This window comes from Taudactylus pleione, unplaced genomic scaffold (genome assembly GCF_031769625.1).
Source record: "Taudactylus pleione unplaced genomic scaffold, aTauple2 ptg000043l, whole genome shotgun sequence".
In the NCBI taxonomy this organism is placed as follows: domain Eukaryota; kingdom Metazoa; phylum Chordata; class Amphibia; order Anura; family Myobatrachidae; genus Taudactylus; species Taudactylus pleione.
In genome coordinates this window covers 9,841,621-9,859,393 of record NW_028284445.1, presented here as the reverse complement: position 1 = coordinate 9,859,393, position 17,773 = coordinate 9,841,621, and the positions used below count along the sequence as shown (strand labels likewise).

Genomic DNA, 17,773 nt, shown 5'->3' with positions numbered 1-17,773 from the left:
TTCAGGACTCTTTGTGCTTTCTAGGCTCTGCCACAAGAAGTTGGATTCTGTCCCAGGTAGGCTCTGTCAAAATTTCCTCCTGACATTCCCATTTCTTTTTCCTAACTGCCATTGAGGGCAGTATGTTTCCGATTGGCACAATTCAATTCTGAACCACCCCATTGACTCTCCAGGTATGGGTGCTACATAAATAAATAATATACAATACCTTCATAGTAACTCCTTGCACCGTGAATTTGGTCTTTCTTTTACTCCAGTTGCATTCTCCTTATTCATACTGGATGTCTACTCAGATTCTTGCCTGTGTCCAAGTCACTGCTTTCACAAAGAAGTTCCTCTTCCAGATTTGGCAATGGAGCTTACTGATGTGAATTCCAACATTCCACTACAGCAGAGGTTCCCAAACGCAGTCCACAAGGCTCCCCAACCATTCAGGTTTTAGAGATATCCACAGTTGAGCACAGGTGGTTAAATCAAATTGACTGAGATACTAATTAAGTTGTCTGTGCTCAACCAAGGATGTCTCTAAAACCTGAACTATTGGGGAGCCTTGAGGACCGCGTTTGGGAACCTCTGCACTACAGTGTTAAAGTTTCCAATATGTTTTTAGCAAGCAAAATCTGAGGTTCTCCCTCCACAATGGTTTTCGGTTTTCCAGTTATTTCCTCAATGTGTGTAAGTTTTGCTCCCTTAGACCAAAGCCATTAAGGAAAATCTGTTGAGAACCTACATTTGCCCCTTCTCCTTCCCGGCAGGAGCTGGATTGATTTTCATTCTTCGGGGTTGCATTGATTATAGAGGTCTTAATGATGTCAGAAACTTTTTTGATTAACTCAAAGAAGCGATTTTTCATCTAGCTTGACTTCCATAGAGCCTATAATTCAATCCACATTTCTGAAGGATGTTTTTGTTCATTTAATACTGCAAAACAAAATTTTCCAACACCTATTGTACTAGTATATTTTGTAAATTTTTTAAACTACTCATAAGACCTTGAATCTCACTACACCCATATTGCAGAAGTGCTCCTATGACTTCGGGAACATAAACCCTTCTGCAATTTACAGAAATGCTTCTTTGAACAGATTACATAGAAACATGGCATTTGACGGCAGATAACCACTTGGCCCATCTAGTGTGCCCCTTTTCATTTATCCTTTTGGCAACTTCAACCCTATTTGCTCCTTAGGTCTCTCTTAAGGATATTCTTATGCTTATTCTAAGTGTGTTTGAATTGTTCCACTGTCTTAGCTTCAACCACCTCTGATGGGAGGCTATTCCACTTATCCACTACCCTTTCTGTTTGAAGAATGCTTACCTCCTGTACCTTGTTAAAACCCTTGATGTATTTGAAAGTTTCCATCATGTCCTCCCTTTCCCTTCTCTGTTCCAAACTATACATATTAAGATCTTTTAGTCTTTCCGGGTAAGTTTTGTGATGTAGGCCATGCACCATTTTGGTTGCCCTTCTTTGTATCATCTCTAATGTATTTATATCCTTCTGGAGATACTGTACTGTATGGGCTCCAGAAATGAACACAGTATTCTATATGAGGCCGTACCAAAGACCTATACAGGGGCATTATTACTTCTTTTTTTTCTGCTACTCCCTATGCAACCAAGCATTTCACTTGCCTTCCTCAATGCTTTGGTGCATTGCTTGACTGCCTTCAAGTCATCTGAAATGGTGACTCCTAAATCTCTTTCCTCCACTGTATTTTCCAATATAGTGCCCTTGATACTATATTTAGCCTTAGGGTTATTGAGACCAAGTGCATGATTTTGCATATTTTTTACATTAAACTGTAGTTGCCATGTTCTTGCCCATTCCTCTAGTCTACACAGATCCTCAGTCATTGTTTTACCCCTCCTGGTGTGTCAATCCTGTTGCATATTTTTGTGTCATCCCTTCAAATGCAATTTCTAGAGTACATTGTGTTGGTACCTGGTCTGTAGATGGACCTAGAGAAAGTAATGACTATCCTCGATTGGCTGCAGTCTTCCATCTCCCAGTTGCATAAAAGTATTCAATTAAGAAAATTTGTAATCACTATGCCCTACTGGATTAATGAGAGAGACTTTGTTATGAACCCATCCTCTGATGAAATTTTCTTGGGCAATGAAACGAGTTAAGGGATCATTTGCATTTTAAATTGTTGTGGACTATCTATCTACCTCAACTAAATACTATAATAATGCTATTATGTTGAGTGTTTACCATCACGCCTAGTATCCGGAGATTACAATCACCTCCACTTTCAGAAGTGTGGATTTAATACAGCAACATGTGTACAGAGATTTGTGCTGTTTGTTCTCAGCTTGTGATCCTGTGGCTGCTTATACTGGTAATATTTTGCCTATGAACCTCAATTGTCTGCAATTTACAGGGCGTATGAAAGTGTGTGCAGACATTTATTAATGTTATACATCTGCTAAGTGTACATTGTGCCAAATTGAAACTGCACCTTTCTAGTGAATTAGTATCATTTTCACTGAAGCCCTGTCATTATGTTTCCGAGTGAGTATGTTTGAACTTTAAAATTACTGTTGAGGATCCATTTACGGTATTGTGACTCAGTTAGTCCTGTGGTAATTGCAGCTAATACATATTGACGTTACATCATACAGGGGTCTATTTACTAAGCAGTGTTAGGAGACAGAGTGAAAAGTGATATGAAAGTGATAAGGTGCCAGCCAGTCAGCTCCCAACTGTCATTTTTCAAACACAGCCTGTGAGATGACAGTTGGGAGCTGATTGGCTGGCACCTTATCACTTTCTTATCACTTTTCACTCTGTCTCCTAACACTGCTTAGTAAATAGACCCCTGTATGATGTAACGTCAATATGTATTAGCTGCAATTACCACAGGACTAACTGAGTCACAATACCGTAAATAGTTTATCACAGGTTAAAAGTCGGTTTAATAAGGAACTTATGCAGTTGCATTTTTATGAGCATGGGTTACTTTTTTTACACGTTATTAAGGTATTACATCGTATTATTACTGTCCACTGTAGTTCTGTGTCCGTTGATTCATATGTAAGACATATGTATTTACTACATTGTGTTCGATGGCTTTATTATATACATTTTTTATTTACCTTTATCCAACACTGAAGTGCGTATATATCTGGATCATTCTGAGTACTGCTACAGTGCAGTTGTTGTTGTGTTTTGTTTTTCCTCTTAACTAGGAAGGTGGCGGTTTTCCATTATCGACTACTAGAATGTAAACCTTTTTTTTTTTTCAGACTTTTTCTGTTAATAGGTACCTTTTTGTATTCAGTTAAATTGTATTACAAGTTTAGGGACATTTTTTTAAAATAGTTGGTCTAGGAATAAATTAAAATAAAACAAGATAAATGTGTAAAAAGTAAAGTAAACGTTTACAGTTACGAATAGCCTGTTACATTTTGTAGGACACTATTTCACACCTTTCAAAAGCTGGCGGGACAGTCCTGATTTTTTTAGATCCGTCTGGTGGTTGCAGGATCAGGATATTTGTCCTAACCCGTGGGGAATGGGGGGGGAGGCAGAGGTGTTGCATAAGTACGCCCACAGGGAGTCCCTAGTGTGCCACCATCACGCCCCCAGCATGCCACAGCCTTGCCACCTCCCCCCTCACATTCCACTGACCTCTGGTTTTGAGAGGTACAGTATGCTATTTGCATATATAAAGCACAGTAAAAGAAAAATCTTAATTGGTTTACAATTGTGATTAGAACTGTCGGCTTGATCAGGCGCTAGTCTCTGTTCTCCTGACCTAATATTTCTGTTGTTTAAACATGCTGTAAATCTGATGAAGCTAATCATATTATCCAAGTGGTTGATCCTGCATCCAGTTCTCAAGAAACACGCTACATCTGTAATCAATTTTTTATCCATAATCTAAGATATTTATAAGAGAAAAATATACCTGATTTATCATTTATATCTTCATTCATTTTATTAACTAGTATACAACCATTCGCAAATCTTGATCGCACCAACATTTCCAAATTAGATACAGAGGTGTATTGTTGCCAAATGTTTATATAAATGCTTAGAGAAACACATGGGTATACAAATATTATTCTGTATAAATTTATGTTTCAGTACATTGCGTTTATTAATATGTGATGAGATATAATTACATTGCCAAATTGTTATAAACCATTATGTTGAGCTCTACAAAGCAATATAAATTGGGAAAATAACTTCGTATAGAAGTTTACTTTTTTTAATTAAATGAATATAACCATACAGAACATTTACTGTTTATTATATTCAATGTAGCCAATGATTGAAAGCAGATTTGCAGAAAATTCTCTGAAAACTACAGTTGAGGTTGCCCCATATGTTTGAACAGGGCTCCCTCTATTGTCATTCAGCAGAGGAGTCCCCATAGGTATTTTGATCTGGTTTGTGTTCTCAGAGCTAACACCTTCTTTTGATGGCGTTCGCCATTGTAGTCTATTGGCTATGGCTACGATATCTCTAACATTTTCAGGAAGGGATCCTTTGGATCAATCTACATTAGTGCTCATTTGCAAATGCAGAGCTCAATGGCCAAAATCTGGAAGTAAATACTTTGCCTGGACAGCTTGGTATCAGAGGATCTGTCCCTGAAAGTACTTATTGATACATACAGGTGGTCTGCTTGGCGGTGCGGTTACAATCACGCCAAGATAGTCTGAAAAATCTCTTTTTTTTCTGCAATCCTTGATACATGTCCACCAAAGTCTCACATTTTTCTTAGACATTTAATATTTGGAATCAAATCATTAAACTGAATTTTTTTTTTTTACAAGAGCAAACATGGGATTTATAGAGGGGGTGTCATGGCTGAGCAGAGTATAGTGAATTGACAGTCTGGAGTAGAGTTGGCTGCTGTTGTCACTCATTGAAGGAGACAAGGACGGACTTCAGCCGGTGGGAAAGAAGTGAGTGAGTGACATGCTAAGTAGTATATAAAGCATGCCACTTCCTCCTGCTGCGACTTCTTAGCTGGCTTAGAGAGAGACGGTCACTGGTGTCTGAGGTAGACAGTAGTAGTTGGGAAGGGAGAGGAGAGTACTGAGAGTAGACAGTAGGGGGAGAGGAGAGAGACTGAGGGACCTATTCATCATACCTAAACTTTCTCTGGAGGTAATTAGGTTTAGAACTCGCATGGAGTTCTACCTAATTACCGGAGGAATTCATAATTCCTCCTCCCCATAAATATCTATTCCGAAAAGCTGTAATTTTTACGGTGACAGCTTTTCAGGAAATAGATAGTTATCTCTATCTACTCTAACTTACCGCTGTTGGAATCCGTGCTGCGCATGCTCTGTTACATTCGTTAACCCAGCGCATGCGCAGCACTGCCTACAGCTGCGGTAATTTTGTGTGTCCCCCCCTCCCCCCTCCGCTCACCTCCCCCCGTCCCCGACTTACCTGCTCACGCAGCAGCCTCCGGCTCCGTCTGCTATGCTGTCATGTGCTCTCCCCAGCAGAACGCAGTAGTTTAGAAAAAAAAAAAAACACTTTTTTTTTTCTAAACTTCATTGTGCTCTGCTGGGGAGAGCACATGACAGCATAGCAGACGGAGCCAGAGGAGAGTCCAGAGCGATGGAGGAAGACGCCGGGGGACCTCACCAGCTGGAAGCAGGTAAGTGTCACCTACTATATGCCACCTCACAGTGGCGTATGGTAACACCATCAAATACCAAAAATACATAATTTTCGGAATTTGATGAATACCATTATTTCCATATCCCCATACTAATGTATGGGGAGTGTGGAAATTAACGCAGGGGGACTTAGCAAGGAGATATCAGTGATATCTCCTGTGCTAAGTGTGTTCATGAATACTAAAATAACGTTAATTAAGGAAAATGTCCTTAAAAACATTATTTTAGTGCTGATGAATAGGCCCCTGAGGGTGAGGCAGGGTGGGAGTGGAGTGGGAGTGTGGGGTCCTGGGGACAGTTGTATTTGTATTTCTTTCTGGTGCCGGCTTGCAGCAGCAATTTCAGCAGAAGGACTCATCAGGACAGGAGTCAGTACTGAAGTTACAAAAAGAAAACAATCACACTGACATTGCCAGGGAGACTGAGGCAACCTTTGCATTGCCTTGCTCATTTACTCTATATAAAGAAAAACAAAACACCAGCTTGCTACAAAAGAATTGTATTACATTTGTGGTGCACTGTCTGAGTGACAAATTAAAAAATATATACAGTATACAATTAAGGAATTGATAGAAGACAGAACTGAGGCGCTTGATCCTAATTCCGGTTTCGATATTCCAATACAATTAGTATTTCACACTATAGAATCCTTCTTATCAGAAGTGGCAGCTTAGCCCTAGTCACCATTAGGTTAGGTGGTATAATCTACGGATAAAGTAAAAAATAAAGGACAAGCGCCCACTAGTGTTTGGTATTTCGTGATACAATTGTATAAAATAGAGAACAATTGGCTATTGCCCGTACCCTATGTACGCTTGTTATAAAAGCATACAATGCAGAATCCCATGGTCCAAACACAGTTCAGAGTGATGAATCGGCCTCGAGGAACCCTCAGACTCCAGAACGCCCCATATGTACCCTTGGACAGCAACCTTATGAGTGAATGGTGTCCACAAGGTGATGTAATTAGCATCTAGTTTTATTCATATAAATGTGAAGCACAAATATTACATACAGTTTAAAATGAAAAAAGAAAAAGGTCGATTATCTGAAAGGGGTGGTGGCTGGTCTTGCTGGGGGGACCCGTAGGCACAGAGCAGGTAAGTAGTGGTAGTTGTAGCATAGGGGCATCCCTATGCGTTTCACCAATATAGGCTTCCTCAGGGGTGAGGGATGTATTCACAGAGACTCCTTATATACTAGTAATGGGCCTCAAGCCCGCCCAGTACGGTTTGGCACCAAAATGATGTTGCTTCCGGATTTTTGGTGCCAAAATGATGTCACTTTCTGTTTTAGCGGCAAAAATGATGTCACTTCCGGTTCACGGCATCTGAAAACCGGAAGTTACCATTATATGGAGACTACAGGCTTAAGGAAAGATATTATATCTACAGTCTACAAAGAGGGCACTACTGAACATTCACAATCTACAAACCCTCTTCAACCATAAGAATGGCTGATCCGTCCTCCTCTTGTATAGTCAAAGACGTTGATGATCATCTTGTAACTCTGCCTAATACAGATGAAGATGGTGATAAATCTGACACAGGCACAGCTAAATCTGCAGGAGACATCGCAGCTGAAGATATGGACATGGGCTTAATCGTACTTAGCATAGAGGCTGAATGTGCTTTATCTGCAGCTGGGTATATAGGGAATAAAATACAAAGATGAATTAGCTATGACACCCTGGACGTCTTACTTTTTCTTAGGTCATATTTTCAGCAAATGAATAAAGACATTTTTTTAAATATTGCAGTTTGCATTACATCATGAGCCTGGTCCACTAACTTCCAATATCCAGTGTAGAGATTTGAGCTGTTTTACCATTTATCATTGTTTGTTTGTTTTTCTAATGCCAATCCCAAAATCACGGGATTGTAGCCTGGTAATCCCTAAATCCCAGGATTTGTGAATGATTTCTGTATTGAAATCCCTAATATTTAGTCAAATGCGTCTCAAGGTGCGTCCAGTCCAAACATTGTTGCACGTGTCACTCTCGCTGAAGAACAATGTGTGAGGAGCCTACTGCCAACACTGCCTTAAGGAGGAGCAAGGAGAAGATCCATGTAAGTGGTGGTGGGGGGAGGGGTAACATAAACACAGGCGGCTGCTGCAGATACATAGGGGGGAGAGACACAGGCTGCTGCAGTGATACGGGAAGGGGGGGCACAGACTGCTGTAGAGACACCTGTGGGGGAGGTTCTGAAAGGACAGAGTCTATAGTTATGGCAGGGGTGCCAAATTACTGCCTTGCCCTGGGTTACAAAAATCTTAGTTTCGGCCCTTTAAGGTAGTGTGATTTATAGAATGAAGTACTATCATCTGGAGGGGCCAATCAGAAGTGACTAGTGCTGCTGATAGTCATCATTATCATTGCATATTATTGAGCCAGCTCCCGGAAAGGATAAACTTCCTAATATGCATATCTCCTGATGCATCCACTTCTAATTGTATTGCAATCATGTGCACAAATCCTTACTCTATTGCCCCCATATAGTAGTCCTTTAAAAGCTATATACCCCCATATTAACTCATCAAAGTGATCTCACACAGACTTACAATTGTGTTGCCAATGTTTTTCAAAGAATAAACTAAACAATCAGAGGGACATTTGTCTCGAATTTCTACTGCCCTTCGCTCACTGCATTCACTTCTGTTGCTATTTTAGCTTCCTGGACGGTCCATTCACTCATCCCAGGACCATTACATGACTATACAGTCTTAACTTTATAAATTGATTTTATGGGATGCATTTATTAGTATTGGTGTTTGGAATGTTTTTTTACATTGTTGTATTGTTACCTCTATTTGTAAATGATTTCCACTTTCCCATTTCCTTTTAATGCATCCGATTCCTATTACCTTACTGGTTACATCTGTCATCATCAGCTGATGGCATCTTTGGGACGTCCCAAGAAAATGACTGTTTTAGAGCTGGTTTATCACAGCCATGCATTTGTATATGTAGGTTTTGATGGAGATCTTACTTAAGTTACGGGTTTTTTTTCCCATGTGACAGTAAGATAAGCTGGAAACTTCCAGTATACAGTTTTGTTTGACAGTTTTTTTGTTTTAGTTGTTGTTTTTTTTTTTTTTACAATAAACTCTGTAGTTGTGACTTTAGACAAAGGCTGGTCATCAGGGAAAGCATGAATAATTTACTTCAGTTGATTTCCCGAATTCTCTGTCCAACTAGTTGTCCCCTATCCTGTTTTGGAGCCACTTGGTAAGAAAAAGGGTGGCAAGCAACCATGAAAAAGGGCTAGAGTGCTACTGGGTCAACAATCCCATTGTTTCTCCTTTTTAAGTATTATGACCAACTTTTAATAGTACTGGTCTGTACATGTTGCATAATGCGTACAGTGCTATGGAAGGTGCTTGAATCTAAGGCGAGTGGCTTAAGGTGTTATGTAACAATTTTCTGAAAAATTATATTTTTAATGGATGAACAAGTTATGACTTACGGATCATCGTAACAACGTTATTTTAAATGTAGGTAGTTTATTTACTGCTATATTTTGTGGATTAAAGTGTTTTGTCCAATTCATGTCAAATTTATCTTTAACTGTAAAGATCTCACTTTTTTTCTCGACGTAACGTAACATCTTCATCCACTCATCTCTTCAATTACAATAATAAGGGTATTGAGAGTAACAATAGATTGTTTATTTCCAGGAGACAACAATGGATGGGGAAATATGTTCGACGAAGCACATCGGAACGTAAATGAGGTCCTGGAGCCCCAGGAATGCTGTACGTAACTAACGCTGACTTTTGTACAGTATATATTTATTTCTCTGTGGCAAGTATTATAACACAATGCAGCTATAAAATTCAGTGAAGGAATCTCACATTTGTCATCATTGAAGCAAGCAGTCAGATTGTCTCACAAGCATGAAATCTTCCATAACAAGCTATTTATGCAGGTTTCAAGCAGAGACACAGTCTCTTGCTGTACATAATGTCCCTGTCTTTTGTCAAGGCTCCAGATTATTTCCAATAGAACAATACCAATTATTAAATTATCTCATTAGAGTAAACTGTAAACTACAATGGAATTGAAACTATTTGACATTTTTTTTTTAGACATATTTTTATAGCACTTTATTTATATAATTAGCAAAACTGAACAAAATAGTGATATGTTTCTTAGCAATATAAGTACCTTTATTTTATTTATAAAACTTAAAATACGCTTTGGGAGTAAATAAATATTTCCACTTTGGAAGGCACAGCAGCATTTTGCTGTACATTATAATTTTCTTAACTTTTTCCTAACCCTAATCTTACCCTAACCCTCTCCTTGGTGCCTAACCTTTGGAGTAGGTGCCTGACCCTAACCCTCCCTCCTGGTGCCTAACCCTAACTGACGGGGTAAGTGCCTAAGCCTAACCGCCAGGGTAAGTGCCTAATCCTAACCCTCCGGTAAGTACCTAAACCTAAAAAAAAATTTGTCAACCATTTGCATGTTGACCATTTTTTGTCAACCTTTTGACCTTGTCGACCTTTTGTACCTGTTGACCTTCTTTCATGCCGACCTTTACTGTTTCGACCTTTGTCCCTGTCAACCTATTGCTGGTCTAACATCTGGTATCTATGTAGACATTGTCAACCTTTTTACTGTCTATCTATCGCCTGGATACCTTATTTTCCATAGCAGGATCAATGAACATAACATACTGGCAAGTGCTGCTTGTACTGTAACTTCTAGATCCCAGAATAAGTAATTGTATCATACACCTGTTCCAAATGTTGCTTAGGGCTCTATTTATTAATATTATTTTTACTAAAATAAAGTGAAAAAGGGTGTTTTCACACACTTTTCACATAATTTTAGTTTCACCTAAAGTTATTACAGGGCAGTTGGAGTAGAATTCGTAAAATTCTACTCCAAGCCCTAATTATCACTTATTTTTAGTAAGCAGATCGCATTTCCCATAATTGTAATGGGAAATGTGATCTGGCCAAAGTTACTAAAAATAAATTGTGAAAAAATACCAGGGAAAGCCCTATGATAATAACGCCACCTGGAGGTGGCGTTATCCAGGGTCTCCCCCGGTTACTGGACTCCTGATCTGCTCTAACTCGCAGAGCAGAGCCCGGAGCCGGCCCCAGTGATCAGCTGTGTGGTCTAAACAGACCCCAAGCTGATACACTGTAAAAAAAAGAAATAAAAATAGTAAAAAAAATAAAAACTTACCGGAGTCCAGGGACCGGTGACCGGGGCTCCCTCGATGTCCTCCCTCCGGTCAGCTGGTCTCCCAGCCTGCATTGGTGCCCGGTCGTCGCCTGATCGGGTCCCAGTGCAGTATGGGATGTCAGCTGACCAGAGCCATGGAGGAAATCACCGGAGCACCAAACACTGCAGGTAAGTGTAATTAAGGGAGAGGGGGTCGCGGAGGGGTTCGCTATTGCGTGGGGCTTAGCGTCAGGTGTAGGGCTTAGCGGTGGTCGGTCGGCGGATGCATCGGCACTTGTCACGGTATTTTTTGCGAAACTACCGTGATAAGTGTGCGGTGGGGATTCGCAGGGTCAGAGCTTTATCGCAAGCTCTGTCCCTGCAAGGGACAATGCGAATTCAGTCGGTAATATCACACTACAATCTGTATTACAAATGCGGTTTGTAGTAAATAGAGCCTTTAATGTCTTTCAAGAAAGGCATTTATTCACTTGTGTACTTCTCGGGTGTGGCTACATTTTAATTAGTGTCCATTGTCAATAACTTCTTTCACTTGATGCAAACTAAATAAAATCTAGAAATGTGCGTGGACCTCGTTTTGGTTTTGCCAAAACCACCCTCAAGGGGATGCAATCGGGAAACCAGCTGACGTGATCCCGACAGCCAGCTTCCCGACTGCTTTCTCCCGGCGTGGGTTAAATGACAGGCGTCTATATCTAGACGCCTGTCATTTTCCCGACGCCGGGAGACAGGTGCCCGGCATCCCGATCGAAGGGATGCTGGGCACTGCGAGCGGACAGAAGCAGGGGGGAGAGGGTTAGGATTAGCGCACCCGGGGGGACTTAGGGTTAGGCACCCCCCCAGGAGGGTTAGGTTTAGGCAGCGGGGAAGGGAGGGTTAGGGTTAGGCACTTACAGGGAGAAGTAGGGTTAGGCACTTGGGGGGGAGGTTAGGGTTAGGCACCCCTAAGGAGGGTTAGGGTTAGGGGGGGTTAGGTTAGTTATTACTTACCTGAGGACGATCGGGATTTCCAGCGCTGTCGGGCTGCCGCTGTCGGGATCTGTTCATCTGTCTGGCTGCCGATGCCGGGAATCGAATTTCATACCGATTCCCCCTCAAGTGGTTTGTTTCGGATTTGATTATGGATTTCTTTAAAATTGATAAAAAAAGCTAAAATCATGTAATCTGGACCTGTTTATATGCAATCCAAAACTCGAGATTCGATTTAAGTTTCAAGTTCCGAAGTTACAGCAGACCTGAGAAGGGACTCTGTTCTGCTCGGTACCCCAAAAGTGATCTGAGCCGGGACTCGATTTAACTCGGAACCCCAAAAATCGGGAGTGTTAGTTTTTTCAGTAAAACCAAACCGCACATCTCTAATAAAATAAATCCCATCTTATCACAACAAAGCTAGTTACCTCACAGAATTATTCTATAAGTTTTATCACAATGTCAAACATAATAGCAAATTAAATATAGTTACAACATAAAGACAGTGATACATGAAATGGAAACAGACCTGATGTCACCTTAAGGGGGGTATCCACTAGATGTTATGCTCCATGAGCGATATTGTCTAGTGCAGGGATGGGGATCCTCAGGCCCGGGGGCCATATAAGGCTCACAGAATCATTTGGTCTGGCCCGCTGAACTTTTTTCTGCTAGCCTCATCTGGCTAGCAGGGTGCCTAGAATTGCACCCTGCAGCCAGTATCTATGCAGCAGTGCCACCAGGAGCCTCCTTAGGACGCTTTAGATGGTCACACCTCTGCCCTTATAGCTCCCCGTAGCATCCTCAGGATACTCCGGGCATTACTGTAATCACTGGCGTTTGTATACTACACACCGAGCTACCCGCGATGCTCAGAACTATATACTACACTGCATTATACAAAACATTGTACACTAGAGATAGGAAACCTGTGACTCTCCAGCTGGAAAGCCAAACAAATTGCCCAATTCTGCTCTACACTATAAAGTGAATGACACACTAAGCTGCCGCTCAGAGCTCTCTTTGGTGCTCAGCTCCAGATGTGGCTGCTTGATAAATTAAAGTGTCAGAAGCTGAACAATCAGAGCGAGAAAACCTCTATGAAGGCACATACTGTATCACAGTTGTCAGCTCGTCAGCAGCGATACAGAAATAACCTTCTAACTGATGAGTTTTATAATCTGAAATAGTCGATTAAAATGTCATTTTGATCAAACAACAATGAATGATCTTATTACAGCCTAAAAAGTATTGTATACAGGATAATATATTCTCTACTATAAACTATGTAAACATTAGGGACCTCATTCACAGATGAACGTAAATGCAAGTTGCAGCCTTTTTCCATCTCAACGCTCTTTATTTTAAGTTCACATATACTGTAGGCGTCGGTTGTCAGGGTGCGCCCTTTGCCCTGGCAACTCGCATCATTTTCCACATAAGTCTCCGTGCATCAAGGGGGCCTGTAAGGAAGTTGGAGGGGGATTGTAGATGCAGCCAAAATACAATAATGGTGTGTCTACATGAAATGCATTCCATGATGGCAACCTAATAGGCGAATATGCACGTGTGTGGAGTTGGATGACTTGTAGGTAACTGACCATAGGTCAGGGCCGGATTAAAGGCCAAATGGGCCTGGGGCTGAATATGCTCAAGGGCCTATTATGACAAGTGGGGGAGGTGTGACTAGTGCTGTGTGAGTGTGGCCAGTGCCATGTGGGCGTTTACACTATCAATACCAATATCTCTCTAATATGTAAAAGTATAACATTTGTGAGGAAATAAAAATAAAATGTTAATATTTATGATTTATGGCCAGCTGGTGGCTGGTCATCATCATGCTATCATGATGAAGGGCCTATTTGTAGCTGAGGGCCTCGAGCTGTAGCTCCATCCACCCCATTGTTAATCTGGCCCTGCCATAGGTGCATGTTGCAATTTGACAGTGATGGCTGCTGGTCATGTCTGATTTTCCAAATGAGTCTTAGACAGACACAATTCTGAGAATATAGTATAACTGCTGCAGCTGCGATCTAATAAGATCACAGTATACTGAGCTCTCAGCATGTTTTCTACTAACTTTGGGATTGGGAAAGCTGCTGATATGCAATGGCGTCTCTATGGCTGTGCAGGCCGCACCGGGTGACGCCCTCGGAGGGAGTGACACCAAAATGCCGGCTCCTCCTCAGTGACAGGAGCCGGGTGTTGCAGTGTGACATTTCTCCTGCAGCACCCGGCTCCTGTCACAGAGGAGGAGCCAACAGTGCAGGCACTAGTCCCTGGGGGCAGCCCAGCATCTCTGGGGATGCTAATGCCTGACTAAGGAGTTTACTGCTTCTGGCCTGGAAATGAGGCATACTCCCTGGTAGTCCAGTAGTATCTGAGCAATGGCCAGGGCATCCTCAGCCTTTGTTTCGAATATTCACCAGATTGTTTAGTAGGCCAAGGAAAAGTGGTGTTTCCAAGTGTTGGTCTAGGGAAATGGACGGAGCGAGTTCCTGGTGGCTTTATTGTCCTGGGACCAGCCTTTATTAGGACTATCACCATGGTGGTCTAGTGGGGTCTATGAAAGGCGAAGGTACTGCATTGGTGGTATAGTGGGGCCTAAATAGACCAAGAGTAGTCCTTCGTGGTCTGCAATCCTCAGCTGGCTCACTGTGGGTACACCACAAGGGAGCTCCATGCTTGTGTCCTCTGTATCCAGCCGTTCCCAAGTGAGGTCTTCCACGAGTCCTCAATTTGATCAGAATCAGAATCAGGTACTATCTTGCTCCATAAATGTCTTCTTGCTTAATTGTGCCACCTCTCCTTTCTGCCTCTTCGGCACCTCTTCTTCATTCCGCATTATCTGTCAGCTTCCTTCTTCTTCCAGCACCACCACTGAACTCTCTGAGATAGATCCGTAAGTAGACTTTTTGGTGCCCTGTGCCAGAGAGAGCATTGGCACCTTCCCCCCCCCCCCTCTCCTCATCCCTCATTTTTTTAATTGGGACATAAGATAATGCACCTGAAAAAGGCCCATGGCCTCATGGGGAAGGGCCAGGGAAGTGATAGGGGAGGCCAGGAGATGCTGGTAATAAAAGAAGAGGTAACTACAAGGGAGAATGATAATAAACAGGAAAATTTACATGCCCAAACAGTGCCCCCTGCCCTGCGGTGCCTTTTGCCATGGCACAGGTCGCACCACCCTAGTTACGGCCCTGCTCTGAACCATGTGTAATAGTTTATAACAGCCTGCTTACACATTTTTCCTGTCCCAGAAGCCCCAATACTTAACACAACAGGCACAGGGAGCAGGTATGTCCTTTAGTTTCAGTGCTATCTCCATCCTGGAACACACCAGACATACCTGCTAAGGTCATTATAGGGGGATCTATTTTCCCATCCTTGATTGTGCATAGAGATACCAGGCAGGAATGTCCAGTGCTTCCTGCCCTGTCCTTTCTTGAAGAACCCCTTGTAGTATTGAGAAGAATGATGTGCCTATTAAAGGACAAAGTGATGTGGGGCAGATCGAAAAAGAAGGTATGCATGCTGCATATAGCTAGAAACAACAAAACAGCACAACCGGGCGCTCAGAATGAAAAACAAGTAAGAACAATAGATCTATGAAATATATCTCACCACTGCTACCCAATATTAACCTCTAATTAAGCCAATGAGTTATATAGAAATGGAAAAAGGTGAATCAATATATGAGGCTAAATAAATTGTCTAAAAATGTATTGTGTGAGACAATTTATTTAGCCTCATAATAGCATTTATATGTATCTTAATTTGATCTTAATAAATTGTGATATTGAATATACCTGATTTTGTAGTCCACATCCAGCGCTCCCTAGAGGTGAACCATATATTGATTCACCTTTTTCCATTTCTATGCATGCTGCATATAGCTTACTATTTCTGAACAATTCATACTCTTCATTAATAAGTGCCTTATTGAGCGTTGCCTATATGAATCTCACTCAGGTCTCAAAATACATTGGAATAAATCCTTATACTTCTACTAGACCTGCATTCCGTGTTGGCCAAATTGCTTGGAGCACTGGAGTAACTTTAACTGTGTGTATATTAAGCTAATTGCTGTACCAATTATTGATAAACTAAAACAAATAAATAATTGTTGAATCCCTTCCTGACATAATCTAGCCTATAGGCGTCTTTTCATTTATTTCCCAGAGAGAGATACAAAATGATCCCTCCCTTGCGGCTTGGCACTTTCAGATCTTAAGTCCTGGTGGTTTCTCCTATTGACTCTTTTAATTAGTGTCTATAATTGAAAGTGATGGTGGGCAGAGCTTGGTTAAGGCTGACTGGTGCCCTAAGCACAGTCCAGCAATAGTGCCCCTACTCGGCCCCTCCATTACTTAACTGGCAAAACATTAAGGGCTAGGTTTATTAAACTGCAGCTTTTGCAAGCAGCTGATTTTCGGCAGTTTTGATCATGAAACTTAAAATGGAAATAATATAAATGCAGAACCGCCCATGTTTTGCATTTAATATTATTGATGTTTTCAATTTCTGGGTCAAAAGCCAGAGGTTAGAAAATCAGGCTTGCCTACCCTCCCGATTTGGCCGGGAGCCTCCCGATTTTCGGGTGCCGCTCCCGGCCCCCCGGGAAGGCAGGCAAGCCTCCCGCAAGTCGCCATCCCTCCCTACCCTCCTGCAGAGTTACTAGGGAAACCCCCGCAGCGGGGAGGCCCGGTGACGCGATTCGCGCTGAATCGCGTCATCGTGGCCCCGCCCCCTGCTTTACAATGCCATTTACTCCGGCATTGTGATGAGGGGGCGGAGCCGCGATGACGCAATCTCGCGGCCACACCCCCGACCCGCACTGGCCACGCCACGCAACGGCGTTATAGTGCGGCCACGCCCCCCGCTGTAAGCTGACATTCAGCCCCCTCCCGGAAGGAGGGAGCTGAATGTCGGCAAGTATGTAGTAAATTTAACCCTTGCACTCTTTTTATTCTGTTTTCTTCCAGCACAAACACAACCCACTGCAGGGTCGTATTTATAATGGGTGCAGGGTGCATGGGGCACACGGGCCCCTGGGTCCAGGGGGGCCCACACCGCACATCCTGCACCCATAACTTTAATACTTACGTCTCCAGAGTCCCACATCGGAGCTATCAGCGCTGTAAAAATTGCTTGAAAAATGGCCGCCGTGGGCATTTTCCCGGCAGTTTGTGCATGCGCAGTAGAGAAATTGCAGTAGGAAAATGGTGCGGCAGACTTTTTTCCGGAGACCTGCGCATACGCAGCAAACTCTGGGCACAGTCTCTCTCTCTCTCTCTCTCTCTCTCTGTGTCTCTCTCTCTCTATATATATATATATTTATTACTGGGTAGTAAAGGGATTGGTTCCACCACACGTTCATATGTGGACTGTTTATATGTCAGTGTTGACCTCATGTATAAAAATCATGATATTGGTGAGTAAGAGATCTGTTGCACCATTCACATACTGTAAGTGTCACAGACACTATTTCCCAAACTAAGGGGTCTATTTACTAAGCAGTGTTAGGAGACAGAGTGAAAAGTGATAAGGTGCCAGCCAATCAGCTCCCAGCTGTCATTTTTCAAATACAGCCTGTGAGATGGCACTTAGGAGCTGATTGGCTGGCACCTTATCACTTTTCACTCTGTCTGCTAACACTGCTTAGTGAATAGACCCCTAAGCTTTAAATTACCATTCCAAAACTGGAGAAAATCTTGCTCTTGCACTCCCTCAGTGGGCAAGATGGGAGACTCCTATTCTCCTTTGGGTGCAGGCTGGGTATTCCTTTGGCACGGCCCATAAATTCTGATGTGACTAGATTTAGATTAATCAGTCAGGAACACAATATTTGAACAAGGAAGTTATGGTAGATGTAGCAAAGCTTGGAGAGAGATAAAGTACCAACCAATCAGCTCCTAACAGCCATCTTACGTCTGTATTTGAAAAATA

General features: G+C 42.2%; 1 protein-coding gene across 1 annotated transcript in view; it reads left to right on the top strand.

Annotated features, from left to right (window-relative positions):
* The window catches only part of RXFP2 (relaxin family peptide receptor 2), a 389,469-nt gene that overhangs the window by 236,991 nt on the left and 134,705 nt on the right, over positions 1-17,773 (top strand). Inside the window, exon 3 of the mRNA XM_088460250.1 lies at positions 9,331-9,408. Coding sequence (XP_088316376.1) covers positions 9,331-9,408 — 78 coding nt within the window. The remainder of the gene's footprint in view (positions 1-9,330; positions 9,409-17,773) is intronic.